Source organism: Toxorhynchites rutilus, chromosome 1 (assembly GCF_029784135.1).
Source record: "Toxorhynchites rutilus septentrionalis strain SRP chromosome 1, ASM2978413v1, whole genome shotgun sequence".
In the NCBI taxonomy this organism is placed as follows: Eukaryota; Metazoa; Arthropoda; class Insecta; order Diptera; family Culicidae; genus Toxorhynchites; species Toxorhynchites rutilus.
This window is the reverse complement of record NC_073744.1, coordinates 36,970,428-36,986,399: the sequence shown is the minus strand read 5'-3', so window position 1 is coordinate 36,986,399 and position 15,972 is coordinate 36,970,428. Positions and strand designations below refer to the sequence as shown.

Here is a 15,972-nt window from a genome sequence, read left to right as displayed (position 1 = left end):
TCTGCCCGTGTGCTCCGGCGGCTACACTGCAAAGACGTAAACATGAATTAATTTTGATATCAAGATATACATCCATTTTGCTCATTTACGATACCGGATGGAATTGAAGTGAAAATGTGATTATGTGGGGGTATCACTGAGCCGGAGTGGAACTCGTATTTCGGAACTGGCTCTTAAGTCATTTTGATGGCTGTGAGGGTTTGGGGTATGAGACGAGACGCCTTCTCAACGCCGCTACTTGCTTCAACGAACTTTTGCCTCTGTTTTGCGGCTGTTGCTATCGCTGGCAAAGTTTGGTTTATGTAATGCTCTGCGCGCTCTTGATGTACACACACTTCCCCGGGGGAGGCGTGTTTTTCACTTAGCCCAAACTCGGTAGTATCGTTTTGGAAGTAATTACAAGTGTATGAGGATGTTACTACATTATGTTTATGTGTCTTACGTCGAAGGTAATTTGTTTCGCTCTTCACAACGATGCCTAACGGTTTACTTTCGGTTCAACTCCAACATCATGCGTTCTATCGCGCCAGGTTCGTTAGGAGAAAAAAGTAATTTCCCCGCGCTAACAACCCAATGTTCGAATACAATTCTTCCGAGAAAAGCAAAAATACACCTATACAATACACTCCACGCCAATCGGGAAACGGAGTTGGCTAAAAAAAGATGGATAAAAGATTGTGGGCAAAATCATGATCCCATGTGGTTCGTTATCGAATCCGCCTCTCATCCAGCGCTTGACGTAACGGCCGAGAGAGGGATCGGCAAACCAAACGACGGCGGAGGCTGCAGGGGATTTCAAAATGGTAATCCCAATTTGATTTGTCAGACAAAAAGTACTGGAAAAAAAGAATAGCTACAGTAGATACACAAGCTCACGCGTACAAAGTTGGGAGTGGAATCCCCGCACACTTTTCGGTTAGTCACTGCACAAAGGCACGCTCAACCGATGGTGGGTTTTTTGAAAAAGATATCCGTCGAGATATACCACAATAGGGAAAGCCGTTCGTTGTCGTCCTCCCGCGTAGGGAGACCACGCGTTGCATGAGATGAAAGACGTTTCGAAACGATGAGTCTTGATAGAATTTACTGTGGCAGCTGAAGCTGGTTTGCGTTGGAGTTTTATTGAGTGGAGCAGATGTTGGTTCAAATTTTAAGATGAACGTTTGCTCTGCAAACAAATATCTCCGATTTAGGTCTCTCCAATCTATCGAGCTTGAGTTTGTGGTTGGATTGTTGACAATGTTCGTAGTTTTTAACTGTTTTTAACACTTTAACACACTGAATGTCAATCTCAAACTATATCCACAGTCTCACAGTCAATTTGGCGATACAACGGTGAGCTTAGATCAATTGTTATTATTTGTAGATTTGAATAATTTGCTTCAATTCACAATGAATGAATGAATATTTTGAGAATTCGCCTAGTGTTCTTCGCGTAAGTTTGTGAGTGGATGAGTATAAGTGTAAATAAAATTCGTCTCTTTTAAACTGTCTTGTGGTCCTGAAAAAAATGGATGGCTGGCTTTGTAGACGAGAAAATAGGTGAATTTCACATCGATGGAATTTCACATTTATCGATATATGGCTCTCGGGTTTCTGTTGAAGGAGAGCGAACCATGCTATCATACATTGTGTCAAATATATACCAGTAATACCGGGTTTATATTAGATGAATTTCATGCCAACTCGACTGGCCATTGGCAAACTTTGTGGGTGTAAACACATTGGTCATTCAAACTACTTTGCAAACATGAAATCTCCAAAAAAAAAAATAGAATAATTCTTGAAAAGGGCCAAAGTTTTCATCCTTAATGTTTTATCAAAATTTCTAACTCAAAAACAATAATACAGGCAAACCTGTGCGGGGGGATAGGGCCGCACAAAAAATCGTACTAAACTTCACCAGTAGCTTTAAAAAATAATGTTCGCTACACAATTTCAAAAGAAAAATTTATGCGGTGGATAGGAACTGCATAAAAAAGTTTCCCTAAGAAAATAACCCAAATCCTAATGATTTCATTCGTGATCAACATTTGATTTACTTTTTTCATATTAATAAGCGGCCTACTCACTTGCGCAGATCCTAAAATCAACTCTTTGCTCCTTTCGATAAGCTCTTAATGACACCTTAAAACAAACAAAACAAAACATGAGAATGAGGGTTAAAAAACGGACACCAAATCATTTTCATTTATATAGATTAGAATAGTTACAAGCTGATGAAGTAAGAGGGTTCAAAAAAAAGTTGTCCCATAGCTTACATGATTCCAACCCCTCTGGTAATCTGAAACAAGAAAAAACGAACAGACTCTGAATCAGTAGAGATGCCGCTATCGCATGACAAGTCAAAAACATGTTTTTTGACGAAATGGTGGCCATTCAAAGAAAGAAAAACCTATTTACAACGTTTTTTCTTACGTTTCCCGGTTTATTTTAATAGTAAAATTCAAAAAATATTATCTTTATTGGTTCAATCGCTAGAGAAATTCCAACAGATTGTATTCATATAAATTCGACATAAATTGGTTCAGTAGTGTACGCCAGTTTGAGAAATCTGGTTTCAATAATATTAATTGTTAATTTTTATGGTCGTACTAAATTACCACATCACTAAAATTGTCCAATTTCAAACGCTTTTTGTTCAGTCATTTCATGATAAATTAATGAAATGAAAAATTATTATGAAAAATTAATGAAAAATTAATGTAGATCTTAACTATTCAGACTTGTGTTTAAAAATTATAAATGATGACTCCTTGTCTTCTTCTGCATAATTGAAAAAAACAGAAGAAAAGGGTAGTAATGGCTTTACTGGTATTTTTGTATACATTTTTGAACAAAGTGTGGTTCCAGATTCTACCACGTTGACTCATCTAATCCGTTTAAAGGTTACATGTTCATACAGGAACGGTTTTTTAACGGCTTCCATTTGATGTATCACAAGAGGAAGAATTAAAAATTTTGAACAATGGAAAAACTCAATTCAAATGCAATTACTACACACAATCACAGTCCTATGTCAAAATCCCGTCCGTGCCCCTAGGTCCAGACCCATCAACTTTTTTATATTGAAGAAAATAATATATGTCATGAAATTAACTATCGAACAATTAAAAAATCTCAACCTCTATCCTAATGGAAATAACCACTTCTGGTTTGTCGAAATTGGCGACACATCCCTAACAAAGACATCAAAACCAAGCTGTCTGGAGGAAATTAGCATTGCAAATACATAAAAGTAGGGCGAGCTTTTGCTCCCACCGAAATGTGTTCCATAACAGAGAATCAAAACCAAGCTGCCTGGAGGAAATCGACATTGCAAATTCATGAAAGTATGGGGAACTTTTGTTCCTATCGAAATGTGTTCTCTAACAGAGACATCAAAACCAAGCTGCCTGGAGGAAATTGACATTGCAAATACATGAAAGTAGGTGGAGCTTTTGTTCCTACCGAAACGTATTCCCTATCAGAAACATCAAAACGAAACTGCCTGGAGGAAATCGTCATTGACATGACCGATCGTGTATTGTGAAAAATTTAGTGTAAGTGTAAAATTGTATATGGTAGCAGTTGTGTTAAAAATGACTTGATATATGAAACGATGTATTCCAATTTTGTTGGTGTGTTCCCGCTCGAGAACGGGTCGTTTGGTTTAAGCTGTCTGTTTTGTTGCGTTCATTTTCACCCAAAGAAAGCTTATACGGCGAGAAAAAATGGAAAAGTGAAGAAATATTAAAAAAATCCCCAACAACCAAACAAAACGGCCCTTTTCAGGGTCACCAAATCGTTATCAAAGAGTTTCACGATGTAATTCTTCAAACATATCCCAAATCAACAGATGTGGAGGAGATCTGGCGTAGTGGTAACATCCATACCTCTCACGCTAAGGGTAACGAGTTCAATTCTCACTCCCGACATTCTTCCAAAAATGGAAGTAAAAGTTACGAACCAGCCAAAATGTGTTGAAAGTCACTAATAATAGAGAAAAAAATTAACAGATAGCCTAACGGAATCCTACGTAAACTATGCGGTCGTGTCTCGGACACAACCCTCCTGTGACTTTTTTTCAAATTTATAGACTAGAATACTGCCATAAACGTTTTTTTATTTGGTTGATATGTTTTAATCATATATTAAATAATTTCCTACACTTCATTCTTGACCCAAGTTTTAAGGTCTTATAGTTTTTTCGTTAAAATTTTAAAAAAATGTTTCAAAAAAACCTAAAATTACAAAAAAAAACTATAAGTACTTCAAAATTTCGGGCAGCAAAATATATGATGTTATTTAAGCTTCATTGAAAAATATCAAACAAAAATTTTGAATAAAAAAAAATTATTGATATGAATTTCACGAAGCAACCGACATTTAACACTAGATTGTCCAAGCCGGACACAGGAGATGTCGAAGTTCACCAAGAAGTTCTTAGTTTGGCAAACGATTTGTGCTTGCGGAAAGCGGAGTACACCTTACGCTACCACAAGCACCATGAATGGACAGGTGTATTTAGAAGAGTGTCTCGAAAAACGACTTCCCCCTCTCTTGAAGGCTTACGACGGTCAGACGATTTGGATTTGGCATCATGTCATTACACGAAGGACGTTCTAGAGTGGAAAAAGGCGAATGAGGCCAAATTCGTGCCGAAAGATTTGAACCCCCCAAACACTCCGAAATTGCGTCCAATAGAAAATTACTGGACCATTATGAAGGGATACCTTCTAAAACAGCTATACTCAACTTGGGCCACATGTAGCCCGGCAGGCTTTTGCGGTTGGCCCATCTGGTGTTACTTTATTTTGAACTATTTTTAATGTGTAACAAGAACCGAATCCTATGAAATCATCACCAATTTTTTTACGTAGGGCTATATCATTCAGTAATAGTGCAAAATCAGAAAACAGAACACGGTTTTATGAAATAGAAATAGAAAATGCAGCGTTTTTTTAATTTATCGAGTATAAACAAGCTATTCGCGATTTCGCAACATTCATGTTTTAGAGTTTAGTTTAGTTTTCCAAATAGGCTTTTTTTTTTCAAGTTAAAGCCGAATAAATTGAAGTTTTAATGTCTCTATAATTCGAACTTGCAGACCGCAGTCTTTCTCGATACTGATTTCAAACAAAGCTGATTTGTTCGATAGAAAGGACAAATGAAAGACTGGTATCCACATAGTGATGTATGGAGGTGGAGACACTGTGTTGATTTTCACGCCGTCTGGTGGAGAGTATTTCTTTATTTTTGCACCACATAATTCTTGCGTTTGTACTGGAGTGCAAGTTGAAAATTTCGAAAACGATATGTAACATTTGGGGAGCAAGGATTCGAGCGTTAACATCTCTTTGCCGGTTGAGAGAAGTGGTATTACAATTACTTTCAAAAGATAAAAAGTGTTTAAGTGATGTTTGTTAATTATTGACCTAATTTTTCACAGCTTTAAAAGCCAACAAATGAAATCACAAAAATTTATAAGTTTTGGTGAAATCATAAGAACTCAGTAGATGATGCATGTCGTCGGATGGCCGTGAAAGTAGTATAAATATCGTGCTTACCCTGGCTGGTTCCAGTTTCTGTATAAAAATAATAATAAAAAATATTAAAAATATAACCAACCAAACCAATACATAACGGTATGAAAACCAACATGGTGCGAGTTTTCATACAGATATGTGGAGATTGTTGCATATAATTGAATCACACGTACAAATTGTTGAATTTATGGTGGAAGAGAGATTCTGTAAATTTGGAAGCATGTTCGGATTTATTGGTGTAATGATGATGATGTTTTGAATTATAGAGGCTCTCTCAGATTCTCAGACTTCCTCACTTAATACGCCTCTAGCCTTAAAAAAGACCAATTTGGAAAACTAAATGAAACATTCGGCCTTGACAAAGACCATTTGGAATGCTGCCGCTGTCGCTCACAAATGGTCACTAGCAAGATGACTAATAAATCGTGAATGATTTAATGGTGACATTCCGATCGATCAATTAATTTTTCGTGAATTCGAGCATTGTTTCAGGGTTTAAACGCATCAAAGTGCAACCCATTTGAAGCCGGGTGTGAAAAAGCTATTTTCAGCAGTGAGTTCTTCTGTGGAAACTGGAAGTTTGCGAAACATTCGCAAACAATGAAACCTCTTCCTCACTGAGAGCATTCATTCAACGGTCCTCAGTGCTACCAAATATTTGTGCTAAAAAGTTTCATTCTTGAATTACTATAATGTTTGTTTTTCGGCATTCATAATTCCTGCGTTAACAATGCGGTCGTGTCTTAGACACAAGCGGCCCGCGACACCATGACTACCACGTGTTTGTGGCCTATCTGAAAAAAAGGTTGAGTACCGCTGTTCTAAAACGATATAAAATGGCGAAGGATGTAGAACAAATGAAGAAAGCATGGGGAATATGCGAAAAACTGTGGATTCTGAGGTCGCGTAGAGCCTTATGGCTGGGGTGAGAGCAAAAAAGTTCGCGCATTCGGATATGAAAGCGAAATAAATTAAATGAATGATGCCAAAACTACCTTTCATTGTTGCTTTTTACTTCCTGAAAATTTGGTGATAATCGGATAAAAACTCGAATTTCGAGAATGAATTTTGTGTATGCGGATTTCGAAAGGTACATCCTTTAGTTAGAAAATCCTATGTCGATGCTGCAAAACAACCTGCTGTTAGGCATTACTGATGATGCATTTTGCGGTGATAATTGAACTTACCAAAGTAAGCTTCAAGCGAACACGGCAAGTAAACCATTAAACGATAGGAATGGAAACTCTGCTGGAAATTCCACTTCTGTCGAAAGACATGAAAAACTCGGACACAAAACTGAAGTTTCCCTTTGCAATATGTCTAAGGAAGTGTTCAAGCGAATGTGTCACATTATATTGTAATACACATATATCTTGTAGACTCCGTTGTGGAGCGAGAGTTTCTTCAGCCTGGGCGACACAATCCGCTGAAATCCCAATCCCATCCAGCTGAAATAAGAAACACAAATTGTTTATCTTCTCCGAGGAACGTCCCGAAAGTAATCAGAAGTAATTCCAACTTAGTGCGCTATCATGGGAGGGCATTAAAGTGTAGTCGAGAACAGTGCATACGCGTCTTCGCGCCGTTTCCGACCGCATGCAACAGCTCACTTGTGGCTCGTAGTTTGGGCTCACCTTTGCCCCTTGGGTGAGCGCATCCCCACGAACCTGTAGACAGCTCCGCCCGGGAACTCCGGGAAACAACAATGCCGTCGCTGTCAGCTTCAGAGCGGCCAGAAAAGCGAAGAACTCTGGAAAGAATTATTGCACCAGCTGTCTGAGTGTGTTTGTGTGCCGCAAAGAAATAACACTACACAAAAGACGCATTATTTATAGATATAACTCTTCTTCGGTGAGGTTTTTTTTTCGTCTTCTTTTCCACAAAACACACACACACACACATACACACACAGGTGGGACTTTGGGAGTTCAGGCCAAGCATCTGAAGCTTCAGGGAGACAGAGACGCTTGCTTAATATTTATAGCTCGGTTTTGTTGGAAAATAATCGTGCGAGAAAATTAATGCCGCTACGAGTCGGGTCTGGTCTTGTCTGGCTGAACCGGTGATGATCATGGCGATGATAACAGGTGCTGAAGGATGGGCGGGGTTCCGAGGAACCAACCTAGCGCCTCCGGATGCACAACAACAGCAGCAACTGTGGGAGGCCGTCAATCAACAGTTGCATTATCGCAGCTGTGCGAGTGAACTTTTTTCTGCAACTCCGGAGGAAATTCTCTTGAATGATGTATAGTGTCAGCTAGACGAACGGACAGAGGATTAGAAAAAGTTAGTCCGAAAGTTTTTTTTGCTGTTGTACATATTTTATATTAAACCGATTCGGTGTGCTGGAAGTTTTCTGTGCTTTCAAAATGAGTCCCGATGTCAAATCAAAAAGTTATTAAAGTTTATCCATACAAAATAGTACTTGTGCAGTGGTGCACAATGCATAAAAATAAACTGCAAGTGATCACACGAATATCAACAATATTCCAACCGAATGTGAGTAGAGGAACAATCAAATAATGTCCCTTCCGTCTCGGGATTCATCTTTCCATTGGTTGGTATAAAAAAAACTTGAACTCTCCAAACTGGAATCGAGATGCTTCTATGCATATTGAATGCTATCTAGAATGTCATCACAACAAGTAAAAGTCGGCGAGTTCTTGAAGAAGGAACAAAAAAAAGAGCGCTTCTCGAAAGCAAACAGAGAAACAGGGTAAATTTAATAAAAGGAAACCGTGCAGTCATGGGCAAATACAGTGATAGACATTCGTTTAGCCGCACTTGGAAAAAACTTGAAACACTTACAAAACAACAAGGAATGTTCTTTTTATCGGGATACTTATTTGTTGTAGTGGTAGTATATTTAAGTCAATTTTATTGAAAGGACGCGCGTCACAATCACACACACACACACACACACAAGGCGGCATCGGTGGATATAAACATTCAAACGTCGTTTTTTCCCGAGGTTTTCGCATAGTCACCAAACCTTTATCTGTCTTTTTTGAAAAAATACTTGGAAATGTTCAATTTACAAGCTAAATATTAGATGTGCAACGTAAGAAGTTGGTCAGATTAGTGATCTACGTAGCATTTAAAGAAATGGCGAAATGTATTCTATTGACGGATGAGGGGCGGAAAGTAATAAAGATATTCAGTGAACAAAAGTTTTCTAATCGCTCGATCGTAACAAAAATTGGTCGATCTGAGTGGTACGGAATTTATTGAAATAGTGCCTGAAATATGGGACATAACGACCAACAAATGGGAACACCAAAGTTACTTTGCGTCTTAAAGGTCGAATAAGACACGAAGCAACCAAGAAACGATGTCCTGCTCATACATTAAGGCAGAATCGGTTGTTCCAGTAACGAAGAGGCATATTGCGCGCATCTTGAACGAGTCACCAAACATAATGTGGGAGAAACTTCAAGGGAAGCCGAAACTGACCGCCACTCATAAGCAGAACCATCTCATTTTCATCCGGCAATACATGAAATGGAAACTGGAATGGAGAAATGTTGTATTTTCCGGCGAAAAAAGTTCAATTTGGATGGCCCGGACTGTTACAGTTGCTATTGGTACAATTTAAGTCGACGGAATGTCGTGAGATCGAAGCGAAACTTTGGAGGCGGAAGTGTGACAGTGTGGGGAGCCGTTTCCTATCACAGCAAACTTCCCATTTGTTTCATTTTCACCCGAATGAACTCCGAAAAGTATCTTCAATTACTGGAGGACGTTTTGATTGGCCATATTGAGAATAACGCTACCGAGGATATCGTTTTTTCAGCAGGATAATGCATAGATCCACGTTTCCAAGCAATCGAAGGCTTGTTTGCTGAGAAGGATATTCCGCTTCTTGAATGACCTGCTTGCAGTCGATTGCAATCCCATAGAGAATCTATGGAGAATCTTGGCTGAGACTTGGCCCGTTTGCATGACAATTTGACAACATGTCCAACCTCAAGGCAGTAATTCAGGAGTGTTGGGCTATAATCAATATGGCAACAATTTAAATGCTGTCTGACTAGATGCCAAAACGAGTTTTCAAAGTGATCCGAAATGAAGGTGGACATACTAAATATTAGCTACCGATTGGACACGAAATTTGCCGCACAAATTCTTTTTTATTAAAATTTTAGGATACGGCTAAACGAATGTCCACCCTGATTCCACATATTTCAATTACTTAGAAAACAAAAAGTGAATTTATACTTTTTTTTTAGAATGAATTCGATGAAAATGAACAATAATAGTCTTCTATGAACAAAACTGTACAAATAATTGACTTATTTTTAAAAATATTGAGAAAAAATAGGGTGCGGCTAAACGAATGTCTACCACTGTACACAACGGTCATTTCTGTTACGGTTCTGCTCGAGCTGTGCCGAAGGGAGACATGACGGGATTATTCTTGATCTGCATTCACGGTATCGTTATTTAATCTCCAAAATTACTCCCAGAGGGCTATTGAGAGACTGTAAAGAGGGCTATGATATATGATATGCAACTAACAATAATACAGCCATTGACCAAATCAATGAAAAATATGAAACGTGTGCTTGCCACGTCCGGGGTTATGTGTAAAGCTGATTGGCTTACGCACTAGTCCCGGCTTGTCCTTCCTGTTCGAATTCCCTGAATGATCAGAAACTGTTGAACTAAGCAAAACAATAAGCCAGCATCGGAAGGAAAACCTATCACATTCACCCGAACACAAACCACAAACAAACTTAGGCTTCCATTAGAAATAACGGGATGCTGAAACATCCTCACTGGATCAAATCTGTTCACTCCGTTCACAATTCATCAATCATCAATTGGGAGGGGAGAGCGGGGGTTAAAAAAATTATCATTTTATTCGAATTGCTTGTTCATCACTTCTGATATCACCTGGGAAATGCGTGTTATTGTTGAAAATATTTGATTGAAAGTAATGACCGTTGAAAACGGCGGATTTTCCTATCTTTACAGCCTCCCCAATGTCATCGAGCCAGTGGCAACTAAAGGGCGAACACGAAATTATTGCGACACCGAAAATGTCATGCCAATTTTCTTATAATGTTTAGAATCAAACCAAAATTTCTTTACAGTGTCATCCGGTACCAGTTTCTCAGTTTTTTTCTCGTCTTTGACTGTCTTCTTGCTCTTCCGAAGTTCCCGCTTCATTATTGCCCAGTACTGCTCCACCGGGCGCAGCTCCGGACAGTTTGGCGGTTCATGTCCTTTGGAACAAAATGGACAGAATTGGTCTCATACCACTCCAGGACACTTTTAGAATAGTGGCATGATGCCAAATTTGGTCAAAATAGCGGAGCTGCTGCAAGAACGGCAAAAGGCGCTTCTCGAGGCACTAAGATTTGTAGATCTCGCAATCTACTGCGCCCTTTGTCACGAAAGGCTCACTCCTCAGTCCGCAAGAGCAGATGGCCTGCCAAACGAGATATTTGGAGGCGAACTTCGACATTTTCTTCTTCTTAAATTTGTTGTCCACATCGAACTTGCTCTTGCCGGTTAAAAACTTCAACCCCGGAATTTGCTTAAAATCGGCTTTTATATACGTTTCGTCGTCCATCACACAGCAGCCATATTTTGTCAGCATCTTTTCGTAGAGCTTCCGTGCCCGGTTTTAGCCGTCGATTGCCGGTGCGACAGTTGGGAAACAGTTTCGACAGTTTCTCACATGGAATGATAGTGAAACCAAAGGATTACTCTAAAGAAGCAATTGTGATATTAATTTTATAGTTATATCATCATTAAGCATTTCAGGATATCAGAAAAAAGTGTCCGAAATACGATGTTGTCCGAAATATAATTCAGAACGGTACCGGGGATTGCAAAAAATACATAGTCGACCATTAATTTTTTTTTTTTTTTATCTGTATTATAGTGACTTTCAACACATTTGGCTGGTTCGTCACTTTTACTTCCATTTTTGGAAGAATGTCGGGAGTGAGAATTGAACTCGTGACCTTTAGCGTGAGAGGCATGGATGTTACCACTACGCCAGATCGCCTCCACTAGTCGACCATTTATTGGCGGCGACCTTTTTAAATTTATGTTGTTTATGTGTTCTCCAAGACAAATCATTCAGCCTTTTTTTAACGAAGGCCAAATAATTTTTTTCAAGATCATGAAATACGCAGTTTTATAATGACAGTAGAATTAAATGTATGTTCCAAATTTCAAATCAATCAGTCAACAGGAACGGGGTTAATTTTATATTAATGTGGTACAACTCTACAAACATTCAAACATACATAGAAACAGGTCAAGCTGAATGAAACCATTTAAAAAGTAATTAGTTGTTGACTGCGGCCATCTGGGAATTGGACTTTTCATTATCTGCTATGTTCTACTAGTCGGGACCTTTCTTTTGATACCCATGATACCATATTGATGAGGTTTTGAAATTATATATATATATATATATATATATATATATATATATATATATATATATATATATATATATATATATATATATATATTGCGTCAAATTGGTGGCTGGATTTGCATTTTTCATAAATAACTGTGTTCTACTAGTCAATACATTTCATTAATGAGATTCTGAGAAAATTTTTAATCCGCCATTTTGTAGCGGTCGCCATCATTGATTTACATTTTCCATAAATAATTGTGTTCTAGTAGTCAAGCCCTTCCATCCGATACCCATATTGATGGGGTTTTTGGGAAAACCCATATTGATGGGATTTTGAGAAAATATGAACATAATCCGCCATTTTGTAGTGGCCACCATCTTGGATTTCCAAGATCATGGAATTCACTGTTTCATAATGACACCAGAGATAAAGATGTGTTCCAAATTTCAGATCAAACGGTCAACAGGAAGGAGGTTAAATTTCTATTATTGTGGTGCAGCGCTTCATACAAAGTTACAAAGTTACAAAGTTACAAAATCACAAACATACAAACGGGTCAACCTAGAAAAAACCGGTTAATAAATAAGTGCAAATCATGATTATATTACGTTTACCGAGAGAAAATTCTTTTTTTCTATGACTCGATTATCCGGAGTGGAAAAAAAACAATACTGCGGATAATCGAGTCCGACCTGTATTTGTTGGAATCGCCATTTCTACTAACCGAGCTACCTTGATCTGCTCTAATTATTATCAATACCTCCCATTGCATCTACTAGATCGTGCAATGTAACCCATTTGAACAACAGTTTTCCGTAGTGGGTAGATTTAGCCAAATTCGCACTTGAATCAGTCAAATTTCCGATGATACTTTGGAGAATTATGTTTTCTCCGAAAAAAATACCATTTACAATAACTGTGCCACAAAAAGAGAATAACTTTCGAACCAATCTGCTGTCAAAAAAAAGCTATATCGCTATATCGCTACTCTATCGAAACGCATCAAAGAACAGCAACACAATTGAAGAAAATCTATCCAAAAATAGAAGCACGCCTTCCGAGCAAACAATTGGACGAGCAAAACCACAACAACCGTAATAAACCAACCCAAATTAAGACCCGCTAATACCGAATCATCACCTGGAATACAGAAAATTTACACCGCTCTCCCACTCCCAGTACAAGCGAGGGTGAAAGAGCGGGGAAAATTCTATTCCAACTTCTTTATCGCAAGCCACTTAATTCTGGCGAGGAACGCTAACCAGTCGTCATCGCCGTCACCTCGAAGCCGTTCTTCCTCAAATGCCAACGAGCCGCATCGCGCCGCGTCGTTTGATGCCTGAAGCGACCAAGTACCGGAACCGCTTGGCACGTTCGTGGAGAGAAGTACACGACGAATGCGGAATGCGGATCTCATCACCTTCCTTGTGGTACCAATCTTGGCACGCCCTTTCCAAAACTTTTCGAACTGTGGGCTACGACCCCTTTCGAACCGTCGCCTCTCTCGCGCGTCAACGGGGTCGAGGATTTTTCGAGTTGTATTTATTCAAATTTGCCACCAGTCCCAGTTTTGGCTTGCGTCTGCTTCTCCTTCTTCTTCTTCTTCTTCTTTTTTTTTAAAGTATGTTTTCTTACTCTGCTCCTATCATGTCTTCCCGTTAACGAGTAAAGCATCCCTCTATGAAGCGAGTGAAGGGAGTGGAAAAGTTTAAATTAAATTGGAACTCTGTCAACATTTTCATCAGTGTCTGGCTCTCATTTCTTCTTCGTTTTATCCATGTTAAGGGCTCGGTGATAGATGCAGCGAAGAGCGGAGGGTTCCTTTCCACAGCAGCTTGTTAGTTCCCGAATAAACCGACCAACCGCCCGTCCAGGAGAACGAGGACTAGGTTCTTCCACAAATACGGCACTTGAACATGCTACCGGAAATTATGACAAAACCTTTTCCGGTCTGTTCTTCCGCGTCTTCTGCATTGACACAGAGGGAATCGGCTTTGCCATTGTGTCAGATGGGGTGGTGAGGGGCTGAACAATTTGACTATGTCTGTTCGGAAGAATTCGTCTCATGCTTTAAAAGTTTACCATTCTTGAAGATTTTCGCCCTGAAGAACTTTGCTGATAGTTCGAGGAAGGAAAAGTTCGAGTGTTATTCAAATTAGATGAGGCGGAATGATAATGAGAAAGAAAGAGCCGGGGAGGTTGAGGCAAATACTACTGTTATGTAACTTTCAACCTTGAATGGGGTCTGGGATCCGTAACTGTTCATAAAATTATGTCCACTGGAGCTATGAATGGAACGTTCTGAGGTGATGATTGGAATTGTAGTTCAAATAGTTACCACACTCACCCTCATCGTTTTGGGACAAACTTTAAACGTTTAATGTTTTCTTATCCATTTCAGACTTTTGGTTGTAGAATCCCTCCGCCAAACCCCCCGCAACATTGTACCATCGGAGGGAATATCAAGAAAGTAACAACCACTGACAAGCGATCATGAATGTCGTCTGGCGAGTGCTGTTTTACATCGGTGTCTTGTGGCGGTTTCACGGATGCAAGCATTTCATCGTTGGAGCGTGCCCGATAGGATGCATGTGTCTGTCCCAAACTCAGGTAAGGATTGATGAAACGTAACTCGAGTACTCCAGGAATGAATAGACCCCTACATTTTATTCTCGAATAGATTGTGAAATTATCGACAATTTTGTAAACAACTTTGCTAGCCGTCCTGATTTATCTAGAACCCTCCAAACTTTTACGGAATATCCAGACTATCCTTTGTCTAGTCCACACATTTTATGATATATCCAGATTTAGAAAAATAACGACAGAAAAAATGCTTTTTCGTGTGCTGAAGGGTGAAATGAACAAATAAAAGCACCTTTTTGAAAAGCTTTAAAACGTTTGTATGTATGGGAGCAGACGTCTCTTTCTCTCATACTGAACGTTGGCTTGGGATTGTACCCAAAAAAAAAGTCCAAACGATGTCAACGGGGATCGAACCATGGTCGGATGGAATGCAAGGTTGTTTATACGACCCCGTTATCCACATAGCTACTGGTGATGTTGCATAAATGCGAGATAATATTACACATCATAATGAAATGAAGTTGGAAAGTGTTTTTCTAGAGTAGAAATGTGAGCATAAACGTGAATCTATATCCTTCTCTAACTGGGCCGTATATGTGGCAAAATATGCCAAAAGCTTTAATGCGAGTTTAGTTGCAATGTGTTTCTTGTATCGCTCGCTCATATTGTTGTTATATTGCTATAGCATATATATTATACAAATGTTATAGGAGTATGGAAGAAGAGCATATTTTCTGTCATTTTTAGGCTCATTCAATAACGAATTTCGCGCCAACTCGTCTCGGGGGTTGACAGCGCCATCTCAGATAGCAGTGAAACGATGTGGGTGTAAACAAATGGGTCAATTAAGCAACTTTGCATACTTGAAATCATAAAAAAATTAACTGCTTTTAGAAAACGGCCACAATTCTCTTCTTATTTTTTTGCAAAAATCTAAAACTCGAAAACTATGATACCAACAAAATTCTGGCCAGAGGATGAAGTGTAGCAAATTGTTTATATTTTAATAAAAAAAACATCAAAACAGTTTTTCAATGAAAAAAAATATTGTAAAATATTTTAATAATTTTCAATAAGTCGTCCATACTTCGAAAGATGAGCACTTTTAGAAGGAAAAAGTTATTCTAACAACAAATTTTTCATGTTTTCTTTGAAAAAATACAACTAATCCTAATTTTGTTTAGTTGATTCGACAAAATTTTAGAACTTTTGTCGAAGACGTCAATTTTTTATCTATCATAGTTTCTGGAATATGAGGCTTTTTTGTATGAAGGCTCCTGAAAAAATAATGTTTTACTCGTAACATTTTTGTGTGTAAATTCTCGCGTTTGACATGTTCTTGACATGTTTCTAAATAGAAAAAAGTTTTCAGAACATGTAATTCGCGATAATTTATAGAAAAAAAAATTTCTATGTAAAAGTGCCCATCTTCTGATGTATGGGTGACTTGTTGGAAATTATGAGGGCTATTC

The 15,972-nt window shown here is 38.6% G+C and overlaps 1 protein-coding gene across 1 annotated transcript in view; it reads left to right on the top strand.

The window, feature by feature from the left end:
* LOC129775239 (chondroadherin) overlaps window positions 1-15,972 on the top strand; it is a 157,810-nt gene that overhangs the window by 102,776 nt on the left and 39,062 nt on the right. The window contains exon 3 of the mRNA XM_055779718.1: window positions 14,316-14,524. Coding sequence (XP_055635693.1) covers window positions 14,408-14,524 — 117 coding nt within the window. The 5' untranslated portion in view covers window positions 14,316-14,407. The remainder of the gene's footprint in view (window positions 1-14,315; window positions 14,525-15,972) is intronic.